General features: G+C 32.3%; 1 protein-coding gene across 2 annotated transcripts; it reads right to left on the reverse strand.

The window, feature by feature from the left end:
- Positions 1 to 896: 896 nt before the first annotated feature.
- Positions 897 to 17,445, reverse strand: LOC145319528 (putative oxidoreductase SSP0419). Of its 2 annotated transcripts, none has more exons than XR_013879916.1 (10): positions 17,198 to 17,314; positions 15,695 to 15,747; positions 10,050 to 10,111; positions 4,196 to 4,289; positions 3,662 to 3,751; positions 3,129 to 3,234; positions 2,852 to 2,909; positions 2,025 to 2,239; positions 1,518 to 1,587; positions 897 to 992 (listed from the first exon to the last, which is right to left on the reverse strand). XR_013879916.1 is itself a non-coding variant. In XM_080161710.1 (10 exons), exons 1-10 carry the CDS (start codon positions 17,217 to 17,219, stop codon positions 941 to 943), a joined length of 723 nt encoding a protein of 240 aa, XP_080017836.1. In that variant the 5' UTR covers positions 17,220 to 17,445; the 3' UTR covers positions 897 to 940. The 2 variants fall into 2 exon arrangements, 1 of the variants encoding a protein (XP_080017836.1); XM_080161710.1 differs by having other exon boundaries at positions 2,124 to 2,239; positions 17,198 to 17,445.
- Positions 17,446 to 22,799: the final 5,354 nt, after the last annotated feature.

The raw sequence follows: 22,799 nt of genomic DNA on the forward strand, positions 1-22,799 counted from the left end.
AACAACAATATTCTAAAACAAGTTTTTTTTTTCAATTATGGTAAACTACCGTCGACACAAATGATGATGCAAGTCAACACATTCCATCCAGATTAACAGGAAAGTTTGTATGAAATGTTAATGAATAGGTGGGGAATTTAAAGTGAAATTGAAAGTGGCGCAACACATGGAACAAAAACATCTTTTTAACAAAAATTTCTTAATTTCTTGCTAAGAAATAACCTTTAGGGGAAGTAGGGTGTTAAATTCTTAAAATATGTTATTTTTACGTAGAATTTTCTTGTATTTTAATCTTTTTTAAGGAGAGGAGGTATAATAAAAACTCTATATAAAACTGCGCCCCAAGCATCTAGGGACACTGTATTCGAAGCAGTAGGGAAGGATGAAAATATTGCCTAAATTCATCCTGAGACTCAAATTTTAAAAAATAGCCTAAAACCATCCAGTGCCCTATGTATCATAGTGTAAATAGCATCATTGATACCTTACTATTCATTCTATTTCAACCTATTTATATGTTATATGTATATATCCAATAGAATTAACTGATTAAAATTCTATGTAGCTAGAAACATTATAATATTCATTTGAATAAAAATGTCCTAAACTGGTATTTTAGCTTTTGCTACGGCCAACCAAGGTTATGAAAGTACCAAACTATGCATAAAAATATGTTAATATGTGTAATAATATTATTATCATTTTATATGCTGAAAAAATTTTGTTGAAATACATATCTACCTATCTATTTATATAAAAATCAAAAAGGCATACATATTTTCTTTAATATTTTCAAATTTAAGCCTACATTTGGTTTTAGGCTATTAGTCTGTCCTTTAAAAACAGAGCCTCTAGGTGCTAGAGACGAAGCCAATTGTAACATAATAAGACAAAAATTACAAAAACGAATTTATTAAAAAAACAATTCACATAATTTTGATTAATAAGGAATAATTTCTTGGTTGAAATCCATAAAGGCTCCACTCTGCTCCCTACAAAAACAAATATTATTATTAGGATTTAAAATAGAAATATTTTAAATTATTAAGAACAGTTGTATGCAGTAAGAGTAGTTATTTTATTCAATTTATAATTTCATATGATGTTAGGATATATGAAAATAAAATAAAAATTCAAGTTTCCTTAACTAACTCTCACGGTGAATGAAATATAATACGGAAATCAATAATCATTAAAATCAAAACTTTTCTATAATTAGGGTCGGTCCGTCTGTCCGCCCGTTACGGTTATAAACGAAACATCTCTATAATAAAGTTTAAAAACGTCTGTATGTCCTTAAACAGTATCATGTATTTAATCAGTTTTGCAACAAATGTACTTACAATGTTGTATCAAATTGACATACTAATTAATTTTCAGTTTATTCAGTTCTAACACTCTACAAATGTTAATGTTCGTTTGTCCTTCCATTTCAGAGCTTCGCTTTTATGGATGTTGTCATCCTTGTTTTTAGATCATATTTACATGAATTCATTTGTTATTAGGATAAAACTTACTTTTTCATGTTGATAGACAGATCCGAAATCTTGTCAGAAACATGATCGACTGTCAGCGGGGCTGTTCTACCTATAATTATATTTCAATTAGAAATTAGTAATTTAATTAATCCTTATGTAGAAGTAACATCATGTTTGTCTGTGTGTAGTGTAGATTCTAGCCGATATGGTCATGCCAATCAACAGCAGTAAGATTTATATACAAGTTTGTTCAGAAAATACTCAATTAGAGTTATATATAAACAAATAGGTAAGTTTACAATGGCTTCCACCATTCATAATTCAGCGGGAAGGTATAACAGTAGGACAGATAAAGCTTAATAATAGCAGACTCCTCCCTTCCTATGTATTTTGGGAGAGGAACCTCAAATCAAACTGCATACAACATTCAAATCAATATATTATTGACAACAGGCAAAGTTTACAAAGATGTCATTAATAATCGAAGCGAAGCTAGTCTTCACTTTATATCTATCCGCTACACTAACACCAAAAATATAACTTTACCTGAAGCATTGCCCATGTCAGTCTGGACATGGCCAGGACTGACGGAAAGGAAGGTAACTTCTGGTACGGACAAAGCAAAACAACGAATCTAGGCATTACCTGAGGCATTGCCCATGTCAGTCTGGACATGTCCAGGACTGACGGACAGGAAGGTAACTTCTGGTACGGACAGAGCAAAACAACGGATCAGCTGATTTAAAGCAGATTTGGAGCATCTGAAAAACATTATTATTATTTAGTCAACAATAGAAAAAATATTCCTTCATAGGACTTTTGTCAGATGTCTCTTTTGATTTTCAACAATTCATATTTTTTTTATATATATCCATAGTTACACATTTGAAAGATTTAGACATACGGACATAATCAACCAAAGAGCATAAAAAGCAGTGTATTATAAAACGTCATAAAAGAGACAGCGGAAAGTGTCATGTGTAACGTCATAAAAAGGACAGATGAGAGGAGAAGTGGGAAATAAAACCCCTAAAAAGAGATGGATTATATAAGTATTTATACGACGTAACACAAGACACTTTCCACTGTCCCTTCAAAAAACAGGGTATAAAAAGATAATCAAATACATGGTAAAAGTCAAAACTACAAAAAGATTAACAAATTTATTTAATAAACTTCCTCTTTTTTCTCTTTTTATTTGTCTTTGATAGGGGTGGGGTAATATTCGTGATATCCCTCACATCTTAATCTAATATATACTCTATTTATAGAAAAAACGAGAAAAATCTATCTTACTAGGACGGGATAGAAAATATCAAAATCTACTCCAAGATTGAAATATAACATCAAAATAGCCTGAAACCATAGAATACCTGTAAGATGTAGCCATGTAGAAATTAGTCTCGGAAGGTGTATTCTTTGAGATACTCCCTAAATAGATATTTATATACTATAGCAAATAAAAAAACCTTACATGCTTAAATATGTAAAGCATAACGTGATTTTTTAAGAGTCAAAATATCAATGCAGATAATTGCAGTATATTTTTTGTTAAAAAATAAATAATGGTTTTGGAAATTACTAAAGGACAAATTTCAAAACTTTTTGGCATCTAGCCTAAATTTGTTGGTTAAAATATTGAATTCTTACCCAGGAAGGAAGAAATGCACAGAACCCTGGGATTTGAAGATTCCTTGAGCAATGGTAACAAGGTCTGTGTGACCAGGCAAGTACCAGCAACGTTGGTCTCAAAGATCTAAAAAAAATATAAAAGGTATATGCTTGTTAAAAAATTATAAATCATTACTAAAGGAAAATGTTCTCCAGTATGGCTTCTAAACCGATTATTGTCCGCTGGATTAGAACCGGCTCTCAGCCTCAATGAAAAATTATATAAAACAACATATTACAGACAATTTTCCACGAATATTAAAAGAAAAACCATAAAATTATTACCAGTTTTGTTGGACCCGAGGGGGCCTAAGCTCTTAATTTTTACTTTTTTTTTATATCCGCGAAAAGCTGTTTATAATACGATGCGTTAATAGTTATTTCTCGCATCGTATTATAAACGGCTTTCCGCGGATGTAAAAATGTACAATTATAAGACTAAAACCAGTTTTTTTAGCCCCGAGGTGCCGAAGACAACAGGTCCACACTAGTACCCAAAGTTTTTATCATACCTGCATCATCTCTAGTGTATCCAGATCTTGAGGAGGATCATGGGGATGATTCTTGGTGGCCAGACCAGCATTGTTCAACAGAATATCAACCTTCAAGTTATAAAAGTAGTAATCAAAACCACATGGATAATAAAATTATGTACATCCCCAATAAAGGTTAACGAAATTCCCTCTTTTGAGATTAAAATAATAGGTGGCAAATTTCGACACTGTTAGTTAAAAAACCACCATCTCAATGTTTTAAAGCCAACAAACAAAATGACGTGTTTAAACAATTAAAAAATTTTTTTAGTGACGGCTGGACAGTTGTACAAAAATAGTTTAGTTATAGAGTTTCTGTAATAATAAAATTAGAACCTAAAGTTTGAATTCTCTTTAAATGATGAAGCAGCTTATAGTGCCTGTAAAAATGACGTCATACAATACAAATGACAAATGAGACCAGTATATATTGTACAATGTATACTGGTTTATAATTGGTCATTTGTTTGCATGACGTCATTTTTTAGAGGCACTAAATATTGATTGATTTACCTTTCCATATTTAGTTTTGATGTTATCCGCCAGTGTTTGTACAGATTCCTTGCTGGTTAGGTCAAGGGGAAGTGCCTCAGGTTGACCGTTGTCCCTGAAACAAATATTAAGATAGTTTCTATGAAAACAAAAAAGGGAAGCCATTTATAGTGCCTATTAAAAATTACATACAATTCAATAGACCAGTGATTGGCCAATACACAGACTAGATTACCAATAGCAGACCAGTATACATTTTAATTGAACAATGGTAGGCCAGTATGACGTCATTTTTTGGGCACTATAAAAAGCTTTAAAAAAATGATGTTTCTTAGCCAATCATAAGGCTTATATGTATGTAAACATGGGCCAATTATAAGTGGAGGGAAGGAGAGCGTATTGCTCTGTTAATTATACTAGTACTTCTACGTCTCTCATTTGTTAAATATTTTTCTTTTTTAGGTTGATTCAAATTGGCGTTGTGCATTGCAAGCTTTCCAACCAATATTTTTTACCAAGAGGAGGGGCAATTTTTTTCATCATAATTGGGGAAGTACTTCAAATAATCATCCATATGATTGAGTTCTTTCGCTGCAAAAACAAGGAAAATGTTTGAAAATAATGCACATAGCTCTAAAATTCATAGAAGTTGTCAGGAACAGACAATGGCACATAATTTAATCTTCAGTATAGCTGACTATACATCAAAGTAAGATATTATGCCTAACATTTTGGGATAGATTATTATTTAAACCAATTGACCAATCCTTGCGTACGTGATTGCGGTGAAGTAAATCACAACTACATATTTTATGTAAAGGATAGGAGCTATAGTGTTTTTACAAAATTGCTTAAGGTAGCGCAGCAATAATATTAGCAAAATATAATTAGGAGAATCAGCTTTTGGAAAAAGGTAATTTTTACCTTTTCATATAAAAGTATTTTGAAAAATAACAGAGACCACCGACTAATTAGGTTTTTTTTCTCCACTTTTTATGGGTTTTTTTTGCAGATTTTTAACACTAAAGATGGAAGCAAGAAAAATGTGAAGAAAAAGGATTTGTGAGCAGAGATGGGGAAGGGGTAATGCGAAAATTGGTGTGCACTAATTTCCGCATCATATCACATCCGTATAGATTTACATATTTGCAAAAAGACAGCCTTTTTTCTTCTAGGTCCCTAGTCAAGCCCCTCCAATCCTCATTTTGAAATATATAGAAAAAAGCGGGGTAATGAAGTTTTTCTTTTAATTCTCGATTTCATTAGGTCAGGTAATATTGTGTACTAAGTATAGACTTGTAGGGGCTAGGTACGGAAAAAAATTCTCCTCATTCTAAATCTACACTCGTTTTCAATTTATTTTGAAAAATAAAGAGGGGCATTAAATTCTGTAAAATGATTAAATAGTGAACTTTAGGAAGCACAAAAAAAACAATATATTATAAATCAGATGTTTTTTACTTGAAAAGTAAAAAAAAACAAGGATGACAACATCCATAAAAGCGAAGCACTGAAACGGTAGGACAAACGGACATTAACACTTGTCTAGTGTCTGAACTGAATAATCAGAATATAAAAGTATCGAAAGAGTCGAATCAAAATTGTAAGTAAATTTTTTTAAAAACTGCTTGATACAGGATAATGTTTTGGACATACTTACATTTTTAGGACTTGATTATAGAGTTGCTTTGCTTATACTATTGTTCTTTGTTGTCCCAGGAATCAATATACCAAAAATCAGATCAAACGGATAATTAGATCACATAAAAATTTGTTGTTAAAAAAGTAGAAAAATCAACATGTTTAAAATGGACATACGGACATTCTGGTAATGATTATAGAGTTGCTACGCTTTCTAAATCGTACCCAACTACTACAGGAATCATCATGAAAAGTTTGAAATCGATAGGACAATTCTAACATACCTAAATTAACGAATAAAAGCTATCTATCTCGGACGGACGTACGGACCGACCCTAATTATAGAAAAGCTTCGCTTTAAAAAAAAGGGTTGTTTCTGCTATTGTCATGATATGTGGGTTTAATGTTTGTCTCTGGTGGTTATGTGTGGAATTGAATGTACACCGTAAAAATGTTGAAACTGTCTGCAAATTTTCGCAACTTCATCATAGCTCATAAATTTTCTAACATTATCAAGACGATTACGTCCAATATCTGTGAAGCTTTGTAAAGTGAGCATTTTCATGTTAGAGAAATAATATTGGTTCATTGATTTATATTCATATATTTATAATCATATTTTCATAAAACTGCCAACCTTTGACATGTGAGCATTTAGTTTCTCTAGTAATGTAGTTATGTTGGTTTGTTAACAATAATTTGTTTAAAAATGGTTAGAAACTTATTTCCCCCACCTCCTTCTCTCGTATTTGTATAATTCTTAGGTTAGCCAATTGCCATTCTTTATCTAAATCCTGCAACAAATACAATTGATTGATAAATGGACCAGTGTGACATATAGAGTAGCAACTTATATCTAGTTGAAAACTTATTAATCAACAATGTCACTTGAAAAACTTTATCCTATTATATAAAGTAGTAAGCGTTTTTGTCTGTCCCGAAGGATCTCGCTAACCGTTGAACCGATATTGTTCTCCTTTACAGTGACGCTTCTTATAGGTCCTGGGAAGGTTTTAAACTATTTTTGGGGAGGGTGTCTTCACCCCCCTCCTCCAAAACAATTTTTTTTATTATTTTGAAACTCAAATTTAACATGGGATTAGGTCGTAACCGCTGGTGTATTATAAATTATATAAAGTTATTGGTATATCTTGAATACCATAGAGAGAGGGGACATTGTGCTGGTTTTTAACACTTTGGGGACTTTAGTACATTTTGATTGGTTGGTTTATAACGTTGAGTGTTCAAACATTATCGCCACTAATTTTAATCTACAGAAGGAGTAATTTTGTGTATCATTATTGGGGATGTTCATGAACTTATCGGCCATTGTCTTATCCCTTTAGATCCCTGGTTTAATACACCCTTAGTAGTTTTATTGAAACAGGCCTTTTGATAATTATGCTTTAATTTCCTTGCAGTGCGTCCCATTTATTCAGTGGAAGGTTGGGGATTAAAATAGCCTAAAACCAACCCCAGCTTCTCGAAAACATTGATCTCATTTTTTTCAGTTGTAAGAGAGACAAACAAAAATACTTGATCTAAAAAGATTAAATTTAATTTATATTGTTTATGGTGATTATATGGAATTAAATGAAAGAGGGCATGACTGATATTCATATAATGACTAAAGTACTGTGATAATTTAATTATTTAATAATTTTGCATATATGAAAGCTTGTTTTAAAAGAAAAATATTATGAATGACACAATTTTTCGCATTTTATTGAAACAAGATAATCAAGGTTGAGTTTTATTTAATTTATTTAAATACCCCTTGTCAACTGTCAATGCCAAAGTAAAAAAATAAAATCTAATTTTTGGGAGTTGGAAGATTCTTTCTAGGGGTCAAGTACTCTCCCTGAAATGATTTTAAAAGGATTTAAAAGAATCTTCATTGTCGGTTTTGCGATTAGCGAGATCATACAGTTTATACACACAGACAGATTTACAACATACTGACAGAAAGACAGACACATATCCTGTTACTTTTTTTTGAGGATACACAAATTTTTAGTCCGTTAAAACTTACAAACTTTAAAAAAACAAGGATGACAACATCCATAAAAGCGAAGCACTGAAACGGTAGGACAAACGGACATTAACACTTGTATAGTATCTGAACTGAAAAATCGGAACATAAATGTATAAATGTCGAATCAAAATTGTAGGTAAATTTGTTGAAAAACTGCTTAAAAACAGGATAATGTTTATGGACATACTTACATGTTTGGACTTGATTATAAAGTTGCTTCGCTTATAATATTGTTCTTTATTGTCCCAGGAATCAATATACCAAAAATCAGATCAAACGGATAATTAAAACACTTGAAAATTTGTTGTTAAAAAGTAGAAAAATCAACATGTTTAAAATGGACGTACGGATTCTGGTAATGATTACAGAGTTGCTACGCTTTCTAAATCGTACCCAACTACTACAGGAATCATCATGCAAAGTTTGAAATCGATAGGACAATTCTAACATGCCTAAATTAACTAATAAAAGCTATCTATCTCGGACGTACGGACGGACCGACCCTAATTATAGAAAAGCTTCGCTTTTAAAAATAGGGCCAACTTGTAAAATTTTTCTGTATTGTAATTGTGTGAAAGAAATGCCTATAAATTGATTAGGCGGTACTAAATGTCAAACTCTATGCCTGGACATAGGGATATATAAATGTAATATGAAATTGATTAGGTGGTACTAAATGTCAAACTCTAGGCATGGACATAGGGATATATAAATATAATATGAAATTGATTAGGCTGTACTAAATGTCAAACTCTATGCTTGGACATAGGGATATATAAATGTAATATGAAATTGATTAGGTGGTACTAAATGTCAAACTCTAGGCATGGACATAGGGATATATAAATATAATATGAAATTGATTAGGCTGTACTAAATGTCAAACTCTATGCATGGACATAGGGATATATAAATGTAATATGAAATTGATTAGGCGGTACTAAATGTCAAACTCTATGCATGGACATAGGGATATATAAATGTAATATAAAATTGATTAGGCTGTACTAAATGTCTAACTCTATGCATGGACATAGGGATATATATATGTAATATGAAATTGATTAGGCGGTACTAAATGTCAAACTCCTCGCAGAAATTATTAATAAAAAATCAGAGTGTACTAAAAGAAGTACTTAAAGATAACAATAATATGAAGAAGTTTTATGTTCTTTGCTACTTATAAATTCATTCTTATTTTGATAAAGTTTTGTTTAATTTGACTTCAACAATTACTGACAAATTTGAACATCATGTAGTTAAATATTTAACTTTATATTTGCTTTACAATCTTCTTTTTAAGAAAGTTTTTAGATATTTTTTTGTGGCGCACAGCTACTCTGTGTGTGTAGCCATTGTTTCTTAGCGTTTGGACCTAAGTAGTCATGGAGTGGACGAGACACTTTTGTATGCAAGCACCAGGGCCAGGTCAAGGTCCAAGTACTTGACCCGCTGTCTCAAGGGATCTACTCTTTATTACCTCACCTTCGCCGAGTATGGCAGGTGTCCCAAATTAGGTCACCCTAATGAATGACGCTCTTTACAGAAGTGCTTGGGTAAGGATTGCACTTATATTATGTACGTGACTATTGAATATCCAAACTACCCAATAATCACCCTTCTTACACAACCAAGGGGAAAATGCGTGAATGAATTGCGACTGAGAAATTCTAGTTGCCACATGGGGACTTGAACTCAAACTCTCACCACCGTAACTCAGTGCGTTACCACTGAGCTACGATGCCCCTCTAATGATATTGTAATGTACATCCGTTGTTACATTCATCTTCTTAAAAATAACATGAATGATAAAATCTATAAAGGTGAAGTTCAACAAATAAGACCGACAAATGAACATTGACAATTTTAAAATAATAACACATTGCATATTCAATATTCAACAATATGTAGAAATCTACACAAGAATACCCTGTATATCTTAAAATTACTTCAATACGGGCAGCTTAATCCAAAAATATATACTTTTTGAGACTGGATTTTAAAGATACTTCCGACTAATCCTCATATAAATCATTCCTCCAAAATCAGAGTTAAAATCGTTAGGATTCAAAGAGCTCAGGAACGGACTGACCTAATTATATAATACCTTCGTTTAAAAAATAATTATTTGAAAATCATCATTAATTCACGCCAAATTCACACATTGAACTAAATACATGAACCTAAGAAATTTCTTACTTGAGAATCTTTGCTAGTTCTGGAGCTTTGCTTGGATTCCTGCAGGTTGCCACCAACTGTACCTAGAACAAAAATAAACTCTGAGGGTAACATTCTTCATTTTGATGTAACTATGACTCTATTATTTGGTCTTGATCCTGTGAAATTTATAAAATCACCTACGTTTAAGAGATGATTTGTTAAAAACCATGAAAAATGTTTTTATGATAAAAAACTCTCCAAGAAAATAAGATATAAATGATTAAATTCTATCAAGAAAACAATAAAAACAATAAAACAATACATGTCCACCTTGTGATTCTAGTATTTCCCCCCTAAACTGTAAACTAACAAAAACCGGTTTAATAAAGCAGAAATGGATCAGCTGCGTAGCAATACTTGAAATGCTTTTAAAGAGCATACGTAAGACCTTTCCAATTCGAAACCAAAAAATCAAGTATTGCATTGTATTACAGACAATTTTCAACGAATTTAAAAAAAAACATGTGATTAATACCAGATTTGTTATACCGGCCCTGTGGCCCATCGGGGTAACAAAACTGGTTTTACTCTTGTAATTTATCATTTTAATACCCGCGGAAAGCTGTCTATAATACGATGCGATAAATATATATTTTTGGGTCGAAGCTACCTTCACCGATTATGGTATTTTTCCTATGATGATGCCCTAGAGTCACGTGTTTGGGAGGAAATATCTGAAAAAGCAACATTACTAAATTCGAATTATCTATAATACAAAGTAGAACGATGTCTGTCCGTCTGAAGCTTAAGATCTCGGTAACCGCTGAACCGAATGGGCTCTACTCTTCAGGGAATATACCTACTGGTCCTGTGGTGGTTTTAAGATATTTTCTGGGGTGGTGGGACACCCCCAACTCCCCCAAAAACAAAAAAAATCCCCCCCTTATTTTTTATTTTGCTCTGCTACAGGCTGCCGCAGGCTGCATTTTTTTTTTTTTTTGTAACCTTTGTGAAAGGTTTCCACACTTTTTTACCATCTCTTGGGGCAAAGCCCCTAGAGGCTAGGGGCGAAGCCGCTAGTATCTAATAAAATAATAAAATAAAATAAAATATTTAAAGTACTTTTTAATTTTGCAAAAATAAAATCAGGATAATCAGATCTACTTGAAACGAAGGTTTAATGGAAATGCAATGAAACAAAATCACAAAAAATAGGAATAAATAATAAATTGATGTACATCCCTAATTATGACAACAATTACCCCTACTGTGGATTAATATTAGCGGTTGAAACGTTTCAACATTCAACTTAATGAACCAACCAATCAAAATTAACTGAAGTCAACAAAGTTGTAAGAACAAATATGAAAATATTATAAAACTTTGGGGACTAGTGTGATAAAAATCCCAATGTCCCTCTTTATCTGGTGATTACTGTCCGTCTTCCTTTAAGGGATAAACCTTTAAACTGACGAATTAAACAACTTGAAAAGAAGTTTTGCAACATAAAAAAAAACTCCAGGCTAGTGATTCAAGGGCAATAGTTTAGGGGATTAGTTTACTTTGGCAGAGTAAAGACATGATTTTACATTTCAATTCGAGAGTGAAGCTTCTCAATAACTCACAAACTTTAATTTAGATTTTAAACCGCGTGAATAGTAACTTTGGGGACTGTAAATTATACCGGTACCCAAAGTCATCGTGACTGTACGACAAAGGTCTTGCAATCAAATAGTTAGTAATATATTCACTAAATACCTTTAGGACCTATAGATAAAGGTCGTGCAATCAACCGACATTAGATGTTGAGGAACTTTTACTCTAACCTTTTTTTAATTACCAAACCTCCCAATGGGTTCTTAGCATTAAAACTTTTTGTGGTCCAAAAATCAACCGCGCGTTTTGTAATTAATAATACAAAATATTTTTGATAGTTTTTATTCTTGTCAACTATTGTTTTTGTTAGTGAAGTGCGAACTATACATTCCCAAATTTAATTGCATTCTAAACAAGAAAAAATGAGTCCAAAGGTTACACAATAATTACGAAAAAATATATGTTATGATCAATGGATGTATGTTTGTATATATTTTCAAGAATTGTTGGCAATTTTTGAATTTTTTTTTGGTATAAACATTTAGGTCAACGTCAGGTTTTTGGCTATTTTAATGACTACTTGATATATTGCCAAAATATCTTACCTTTTAATTCTAAACCTTAGTACTACAGGTTTGTGGGGAAGTCTGGTCAATTGAAAAAACCCAAGAACAACTAGGGACAAATTACAGAGAAGCTGCGCTGCTAATTACAGACACAGACACAAAAATTCTACACATTTGCAAGAAACTCTATGTATGTACATTGTTCAATGTACCTGGTGCATTATTTGCCAAATGTACCACTTTTCTGCACTACCTCTCCAATTTTGTTAATACTCTATATTTTGGTCCGTTGGGTCATTCAAGGATGCTGGATGGCCAAAAAAAAGTTTCAGAGTCCCTGGATGTCTAGATATCTAGCTATCTATGAAGGTAGGTAACAAAAATTTAAAAAACACCCATTTTTTCACAATTTTAAAAATTAATTTTTTCTTCAATCTTACATCCAACCTATACATTTTATACACCAAAATGATCGTTTTTTCATGTAAAAAGCGCACATAATGCTATTTTGGCTAAAACTCTAATTTTACAGGGTGTCCAACAAAAAGTGTATTTTGGATATCTAGCGTAATACCCAAAATACCTGTCCGAAAAAAATAATTTTTTTTGGCTTAAATCCTATGTTTTATCTGTGTGCATATGTGGTATATAACGGTTCTGACCACCCGGGACTATAAAGTTGTCAAATTTCACTTTGGGACATCCTGTAAATGTGATTTTTGCGTCTGTGGAGCTAAAACTTGGTCCAAATTGGCTATTTTTTTTCAAATTACTCTAATATGTGTCTTAGTATGTTTGGCCATAGTGTTTTCTGACCAGATCAATGTTTTCATATTTTTTGGACACCCTGTATTTTCAAAAAAAGAGAAAAAATTTTTTTGTTTTTTTTTAATTTTTTTTTTCTATTTTTAAGTTACTTAAAACTGTCATATAGATACAGGTTTTGACTAATAACAATAATATTTGCCTATTTTACAAATTTTTACACTTTTGGGACACCCTGTGCATGTTTTTGAAAAATGATGGTTTTTGCCCATTTTTGGGGGGAAGGAGTCGTTTTAGGGCCATAAACTATTTCTTCATATTTGTAGAACTTTTCAAGACACAGTATTTGTTATTTATGCAAAAACCGCAAAAACCGAACCGTTTTGCCATTAATCACCGCCAAAGTCGGAATTTTTTATGTTTTTTGCCGTTTCCGAGGTTGTAATGGGCATTTGTGGTAAGAAGACGTTGATTTATCAAGATAACTGTGAAATACTTTTATTTAGACATTTTAATTTACTAAATTTCATGTAAAGTAATTTTTTTTGTATATCCAACCGATTTTTGTCAAAAGTAATTTCAAATGCACATGATTTGTGTTTCTTTTATCACTTATGTTATAGCAATTATTTATGTTATATTCACTTCATTTTCTTGTTTTAACAATTGAAATCCATCTCGACGAAAAACGGTTAGCTGCACAAAAATTTTTTACTAAATATGAAATTTAGTAAATTGAATTGCCTAAATAAAAATATTTTAGAGGGATCTTGATAAATCAACATTTTCTTACCACAAATGCCCATTACAACCTCCGGAACAGCAAAAACGTAAAAAATTCCGCCTGTGGCGGTGAATAACGGCAAAACGGTTCGGTTTTTGCGGTTTTTGCATAAATTACAAATGATATGTCTTGAAAAGTTCTACAAAAATGAAGAAATAGTCTATGGCCCTAAAACGACTCCTTCCCCCAAAAAATGGGCAAAAACCATCATTTTTCAAAAACATGCACAGGGTGTCCCAAAAGTGTAAAAATTTGTAAAATAGGCAAATATTATTGTTATTAGTCAAAACCTGTATCTATATGACAGTTTTAAGTAACTTAAAAATAGAAAAAAAATTTTTAAAATACAAAATCTTTTTCTTCTCTTTTTTTGAAAATACAGGGTGTCCAAAAAATATGAAAATATTGATCTGGTCAGAAACACTATGGCCAAACATACTAAGACACATATTAGAGTAATTTGAAAAAAATAGCCAATTTGGACCAAGTTTAAGCTCTGCAGACGCAAAAATCACATTTACAGGGTGTCCCAAAGTGAAATTTGACAACCTTATTGTCCCGGGTGGTCAGAACCGTTATATACCACATATGCACACAGATAAAACACAGGATTTAAGCCAAAAAAAAATGATTTTTTTCGGACAGGTATTTTGGGTATTACGCTAGATATCCAAAATACACTTTTTGTTGGACACCCTGTAAAATTAGAGTTTTAGCCAAAATAGCATTATGTGCGCTTTTTACATGAAAAAACGATCATTTTGATGTATAAAATGTATAGGTTGGATGTAAGATTGAAGAAAAAATTAATTTTTAAAATTGTGAGAAAATGGGTGTTTTTTAAATTTTTGTTACCTACCTTCATAGATAGCTAGATATCTAGACATCCAGGGACTCTGAAACTTTTTTTTGGCCATCCAGCATCCTTGAATGACCTAACGGACCAAAATATAGAGTATTAACAAAATCGGAGAGGTAGTGCAGAAAAGTGGTACATTTGGCAAATAATGCACCACCTGTATAATATAAAATGTTATAGCACATTAAGAACATTCGGTGGTTTATCTCAAAGTGTCTAGTCGAGCAAAGAAAGACCTCTTCCCTTATTTTGAAAATTTTAAAAAATATGTTGGATAATGTCAAAGTAAGGGATTAATTTTAAGTTGTGATCTTTATAACTTAAGCTATGATAGGTTAGGTAAAGGTAGAGGGTAGCCCCGCAATGTTAGGGCTCCCCGCAGGACTATGAAATAAAGCAAACATTTTATTTGTCCCTCTTATTTTCATATATTTAATAGATAAAGAGGGTAGGGGTTGCTAGTTAGTTACTTTAAGGAAAAAACTTAATATTCGTTAATAAATGCGTTGCTAAAGTTAAACTTATGTATTTAATTTTAAACCCAACAGTTAAATTCATCTAACTCAATTTGAGTTTACTTTAAATACTTTGCTTAGATTAAGTTAAAAGTAAAATTTCCTCTAAAGTTTGCAGTTAGAATATGCATATATAATGATATTAGTTATGATAAGTTAGATTCTAATGCACTACATATATATAGGTGAATCTGTTAGCAGTCTGAATAGATCCCTATTAAAATTCAAACAAAATTATCTAAAGCATATTACTTATGTATTATAATTTTTATTTTAGACCTACTTATTTTATGCACCGAGGTGGACTCTAACAATATGGGTCCTTATCCTTGCGGGCTCGTAAACCCTTTATTCAAACCTTAAAAACGCATTTGAAACAATAAGTTTATTTGTTGTCCAAAACCCCTTTGAAATGGGGATTTGAAACCGATTAATATCCGATGGATAAAAATTTGTTCTGAACCTTACTAAAAAATTATGTACCGTATCGTATTATTGACATTATTTTAATATTAATCTTATATTTTTTATTTTACAATTAGCGGAAAGCCGATTCTAATGCTATGCGAAAAATAACTTTTTTTTTGTATATAATTTACCTTCTTCTGGCAGAATTGTTTGACCAGACCCAGACCAATACCACGAGAGCATCCTGTTCAAAATAAATGTTAAAATATGGATTTTAAATTAAAGGGTGTGCAAAAAAAATGCGGGTTTTTTCAAATTAAAATTGCGCGGCTTGTGTTAATATTAGAAAAATACTACGCATACCGTTAGAACCGCTAAGAAGTCTATTTTTTTTTGGAAATATAAGAACGAGTTCTCTGCTACGTATAGTTACGGAGCTACGTGTTAAAATGTCCCAACTGATGTAAAACTTGACTTGCGAGTAAATTTTAAAATATAACTTAAAATTAGAGAAGATATTTTGCAAAAAGAGATGCCTACATTTTTTAATTTAAAATTGCGCGGCTTGTGTTAGAAAATAGTAGAAAAATGTCACGCATACCGTTAGAACCGCTATGAACTGTATTTTTTGGAAATATAAGAACGGTTCCTGTGCTACAAATAATCTAGGAGCCAGATAGTAAAATGTCCCAAAATTTGCTCGCAAGTCAAGTTTTAAGTAAGTTGGGACATTTTAACATGTAGCTCATAAATTATACGTAGCACATGAATCGTTTTTATATTTCCTAAAAATAGACTTCTTAGCGTTTCTAACGGTATGCGTAGTATATTTCTACTATTAACACAAGCCGCACAATTTCAATTTTAAAAAGTCCGCATTTTTTTGCACACCCTTTATCTATATCTATAGTAAAAAGCAGAGGCGTGCAGAAGGAATGTTTCATTGGGGGTTAATATACCCCACTAAAAACCAAGAGAGGTGTCAAGGTAAATATATTTCAACCCCCACTTAAATTTAAATATTCAAAATACGTTTATTTTTATGAGAATGTTAATTATGTTTTCACAGGTTGGACAGTTAGGAGTTGTAAAGTACACACTCTGAAGCTCACGTCCACTCCCTTTTGATTATCAAATTTTTGGTTGTGCTTCGCGCAATTAAACCTTCCGTATGTCTATTTTAAAATTGTTGAAATTTTAGACTAACAAATTTTTTTTCCATATGATAATATCATCCTAATTATCGCATTTGCTATTTGTTGAATTAGAATGAAAAATAGCTAAACCACAACAGGACACAATATATAGACAAACTTACATCCTACTACAATTTTTTTACATAAAATATCATTTTCATTTATATAGAATTATTTTTTAGACAGCACTGTATTAAGATTTAAATTAAATTAAACTGACATTAAAGTCAAAGATAAATTCCTAATAAAATCTATTCTTGGTCTGCTGTTAGACCATAAATAGATATGTAGCGGGAGTGTAAATATGTTTAAAATGTCCAAAAAAGTTTATAGGACGATTGAGAATGATAACCTTAGTTATTGAAATATATATATGGCCTGTACAAAAATGTTAGTTTGATAAAGTAGTCTTGGGTTGAAATGGATCAATAGCTTTTAAAATTAATAAAATCAGACTTAATAAAATACAAAAAGAAATACACATATGAAAAATCTAACCTGTAACTACAACAACGTCCATTTCAAAATGTTTAGATGTTTGCTGAACAACAGTTCACAAATAACTGATTTCCTTTTTTGTCTATCACTATGAAAATGACTAAAATATACACTGTTATAATTTCAAAGTTCTTTTATTTTGCTATAATTACGATTAGGATTTAACCTAAAAGACTTAAATCTTGGTGTAAAACTGTCGCTTAAAAAGACTTTAGTCCCAGGAATAGGACATAATAGTGTATTGATTTTATAAGTTACTATGTTACTATGCTCTTGCGTAGTATTTAGTACCAGGGATCTAAGGGATAAGACAATGAGCGATAAATTGATGTACATCTCCAATGAGATACACAAAATTACCTTTTTTGTGTATTACAATAAGTGGTGGAAACGTTTGGGCGTTATCCTGTTTTTTTGAAAATTTGTATACCTTCCACCCCCCCCCCCCCCCCCCCCCCGACATAACTTTGACTCTGGCAGAAAACAAATATTTTAGGTTAGGTTAGGTTAGGTTACGTTATAGGCTAGAGAGCCGAGCGCTGCGGCTACACAGGCAAGAGAGCCAAGCGCTGCGGCTAGACAGGCAAGGGTGCAGAGCGCCGCGGCCAGAGTTCATAGTTCTTTGAATAAAATTCTTTAAAATTGAAAAAATATTTCTAAGAGAATTATACCAACGTTTGGATACATAACTAAATAAACCAACCAAACAAAATTTATTTAAAGTCCCAAAGGTTGTAACGCTAACGAATAAGGAAACATTATTATCAGACTTTGGTGACTAGAGTTATAAACAGCTCAATGTCCCCTCCCTCCCTGAGTACTATGTATAATGTACATGTATTTTCTTCTATGGTGATATATTAGGCAATGATAACAAAAGTGGATAGTTCGGAAATTTGCCGCGCAAACCTTTTTTATAATTTGGTTCGGTCTGTTTATTATTCGGCACGTCTGTAGCGATAAGCAGGATTATTCCTGTAATGGTTAGGTATAATTTAGAAAGCGGAGCAACTCTAAAATCATTACCAGAATGTCCGTATGTCTATTTAAGCATTATTATACTTTTGTTTGTAAGATACAATTATTTCATTCATTTGATTAATATAATAAGTATTCCTAGGATGATAAGGCACTATGTAATCAAATATCTGATATTTTTACAATATTTATCCAATGATTTTGAACTCTTATGATAAGGTTATATAACTTAAAATGTTTAGTAATGTTTGTAAATTATTTAACTTCATGACACTCCCAATTTTGTAAATTATACAATTTCCAGGGATCTGGGTGGACGATAGATAGATTATGTTCATCCCCAATGATGACAAACAAATTTACCTTTTTTTGTAGATTACAGTTATTGATTAAAAAGGCTTAGCATGACAAATACAAGATAACGATAATTAAAACTTTGGGTACCAAAGAAATTTACAGTTCAATGTTCCCTCTCTCCCCCGCGGTTCCCCCCATTTCAAATGTTTAAATCTTGTATTTTTTATAGATTATTTATCACAGTCTTTGTTTTGTCACTGGCTTTATGACCTGCTGTGTTTTGGAAGTGGTGGCACTACAAAAATACATAAAAATATTACAAATATACCTTTTGTGAAAAGTAAAACTGTTTTTTTTATAGGTTAGTTAAAGTGGGGGGATACAAGAGCCCCACAGGGACAACACCCACTGTTGAAGCTAAACATAGGTTTTTATTTTTTCAAAAATTGAATGTAAGGTTTGAGTACATTAGTTAAATGAATGAAGCTCTCACAGTTTGTCAATGCGTAGGAACCACGCAGTGACACAAAGACGGACAGACCAATGAACATATTCTAATTATAGAGTAGCTGCGATACTATTTTTTAATTAAAAGTATAAAAAAAACATTCTTTGTATGGCTATTTGTGTAAAATTACCTCTTGTTTAATTATGCCACCACAAAATTTCCTATATTTGAAATAATATAAATTATCTATAGTTTTTATTTGCATAAGTATGCGTTTTTAAAATTTAAAACAATTTCTTATCTTTTAATGTAGCATAGCTTTTATATCTTATGTTTTGTCCTAATTAACAGGATATCTATTTGTAAGTCTTCGATGAAAGATCTGCTTAACCACTGGACCGATATGACTCTCCAATAAAGTTTTTCTTTCATTGGTTTTGGGAAGTTTTAAAGTTATATTGTGGTAAAAGTACCTACACGCTCTCAAGAGAAATCTCTCATGGAAATAAAGTTATTAAGATACTTTTCGATTCCAACAAAAATTTTACCTTTGCAAGGCCTCTAGAAAATTGTGTTCTTGATTTGATATCCTAGCGCAATTTACCATAAAACTACTTAATTCCATTGGATTAAATTACAGTTTAGTAACTAATTTTATAGATTTTGTTTTAGAATATAAGGACAATACAAAATATTTTAGTTGTTAGATAACGTCCGATCTCCATTTTTATAAAAAAGTAATATGATATCAGTATAAATCAAAATATAAATATGTGTATTATGTAATATTATCATGTTTAATTTATTTATGATTTTTCTAGTAAGAAGAATAAATCATTTAAAAAAAAACACAAAATTGAATTTTTTACCCTAAACGATCTTACAACGGCTATAAAATTTTTCTTATTGCGCTGTAAGGTTTTTTAGTAGCGAAGCTACTCTATAATTCGAAATGTCCGTCCGTCCGTCCGTCCGTCCGTCCGTCTGTCCGTCTGTCCGTCCGTGTAAGACAGAATAGGGGAAACGTGATTTTCTCGGCTCCTATTAAAGATAGACAGCTGAAATTTTTTGACAACATTCCCATTATTAAGGAGCACAATTAACTATAAAACATCAAGGGCGGTCGGACCCCTTTTTAGCAGGTTTTAGGCTATTTTTGTATGTTTCACATTTTTCTCCATTTCTTCAGTGTTTATGGTCCGATTTTCAAATTTTTTTCAGTTATTGATATCAAAATTAAATTTCCCGTCTTTTAAAGAAAACATCCATGACGGCCAGACTGCCTTTTTGCAGGTTTTAGGCTATTTTTGTATTTATCACATCATTCTCCATATCTTTAACTCAATTAACTATCAATTAACTATAAAACATCAAGGGCGGTCGGACCCCTTTTTAGCAGGTTTTAGGCTATTTTTGTATGTTTCACATTTTTCTCCATTTCTTCAGTGTTTATGGTCCGATTTTCAAATTTTTTTCAGTTATAGATATCAAAATTAAATTTCCCGTCGTTTAAAGAAACAACCATGGCGGTCAGACTGCCTTTTATCAGGTTTTTGGCTATTTTTATATGTTTTACATATTTCCCCATATATTTGGTGTTTTGGTCCAATTTTCAAACTTTTTTGGGATAAATACACTTTAAATCTTCTTTTACGCATTTCCATCCACGATTTTTGTGCTTCGCTACTTATGGATGTTGTCATCCTTGTTTATGGAATATTTAATATGATGCAAATTTTGATTGAAATTGTTTCATCCGAAGGGTTTACTATGATTTGAAATATTGATCCTTGTTTTTTGAAAATTTGTTAAATTATCAAATTAGGAAATAAACTCAGATTTTCATAATACATATTTAATTAAGAACAAGGACAACTATTTACGCTCATAAGTAGCGCAGCCAACTTCAATTTGGATAAAGCAAAGACTAATTTAGAATGAAACAACACAATGTTTGTTGAAATTCATCAAATATTATGATTACTAGCCTACAGCTCACGTTGTTCGCTGGTCTGTAATGCTCTTGGGAATATTAAATATCCGTACTGGAAAGGTAGAAGGCTAATGCAATTATTAAGGTATAAAATCCGATCAGTTAAGAATTTGTAGAGGGCCCGATCTTTCAGGGTTAAGACAGAAGACTTATTTTATGTTTGCTGACCAATGCACATCTACTCTAAGAATAATATTGTCTGTTGGTCTATCGGTAATGCTCTTAAATACTTTTCCCAGCTTTTATCGAAGTTTTTTTTGTGTAAAGATTCACTATGCATCATTACTTTATATGTCTGTCTGTTGTGCACCCTTTTTGCTTTTATTTGCTTTGCCTTTTGTTTTTTTTAAAATCAAGAGCTTCTATAGTTATGGCTGTTGTCATCCTTATTTACCTGTTAAATGTTAGTAGCGAAGTCAATTAATTTAAACTTTAAAAGTTTTATTCCTTACTTAGTCCGTTATTCTGTCTATAGACTACTAATATTTTGTGTGAAGATTTGTATGACCACTGCACTGATCATCGTTCGTCTGTCTGTGGGTTATGCCGCGTTTTCTTCTTTTTGCTTTTGAGTTTTACTTTTACTATTAGGATTTTTGCTACTTATGGATATTATCATCCTTGTTGATGATTTTTAAACTCAGGGATCTTAGGAAATAATGTTTTATATTTATTTTACATCCCCCATGATGATAAACAGGGGTAAGCCTTCGGTTGATTTAAAAGTTTGAACACTTCTTGTTTAGAACTGACGAAACACTGATTAGGTTTTTTAAGTTATTTGTTATTATAATTGCTTATTGCTTATTTATAATTCAAAATGTCCGTCCGTTCGTCTGTTGGCTAGGATTAGAGGAAAAAGTTATTTTCTCATTTGCTATTCAATGGCTGAAAATTGTGTTAATATTCCCTATATAGCTTGCCAGTATGGACCTTATCTATTGGTTAGTTCTTTCATCCAGTAAGAGGGAAGGAAATGGGGTAAAAGGGTTGTATAATGTTAATGATCTATTTCTTGTTAAAAGCTAAACTTTTCTTCAGTGGGGGTTAATCTGTCCATCCGTACGTCCCTAACAGATAGTTCTGATAGCCCTATCACCATGACGTTAGTATGTCCAAATAAAATGACTTTTATTTAAGCTATTAAATGACATATTTACTTAAATTTTTGCTGAAATCTAAATATTTTCTCTTTTAAGTGCAGTTCTGGTAAGCCGAGCGTTCTCGGCCCACAGGGTAACGAGTTCGAGTTCAACGAGCCCTAGCCTTTAATTATTCTACCAAAACAAACAAGCAGGATTCAATCATACAGAAATTATATATTTAAACTGAATAATATTTACAGAGAATGTTTACTATATATATACAACAGATTATAACAATGGTTAGGTTTGAAGGGGGTGTGGGACGCTAGGGCTTAGCTCCCGGCGGTAGACAGGCTGTGGGGGCAGCGGTGGCAAAAGGGGAGGCAGCGCCTCCCGGTTGTATAATCGCGTGAATAGCGCGTGATCACTGCATGTTTGAGTCCCCTCCCCACATTTAGGCAGGCCAGTTTGACCGCTGGGTTGCGGGGTCAACAGCGGTCATGAGATAGATGGTGATATAATAAGATTAGTGCAGGGGGTTTGTTATCATAAGTCCCAGCGAAGCAACTCTGTAAACTGCCTGTCCGTCTGGTTGTCGTATTACCACAACCTCCCCTTCAAGGGTTGCGTGGCTCTCGAGCCACCAGGCCTTGAACCTGGGGATACGACAACCTGTGCCTGCGCAGGACAGGCTCTTCTTGAGGCACTGCTCGATGGAGGACAGCTCGGGCTACACAGGCTCCCCGGGACACTCGTTGCTCGGTCTGACTGTGGTTGGATATCAGCATTGTCAGCTCCTGG

The sequence above is a fragment of the Acartia tonsa genome, chromosome 5 (genome assembly GCF_053477335.1).
Source record: "Acartia tonsa isolate MP-2025a chromosome 5, ASM5347733v1, whole genome shotgun sequence".
Lineage (NCBI taxonomy): Eukaryota > Metazoa > Arthropoda > Copepoda > Calanoida > Acartiidae > Acartia > Acartia tonsa.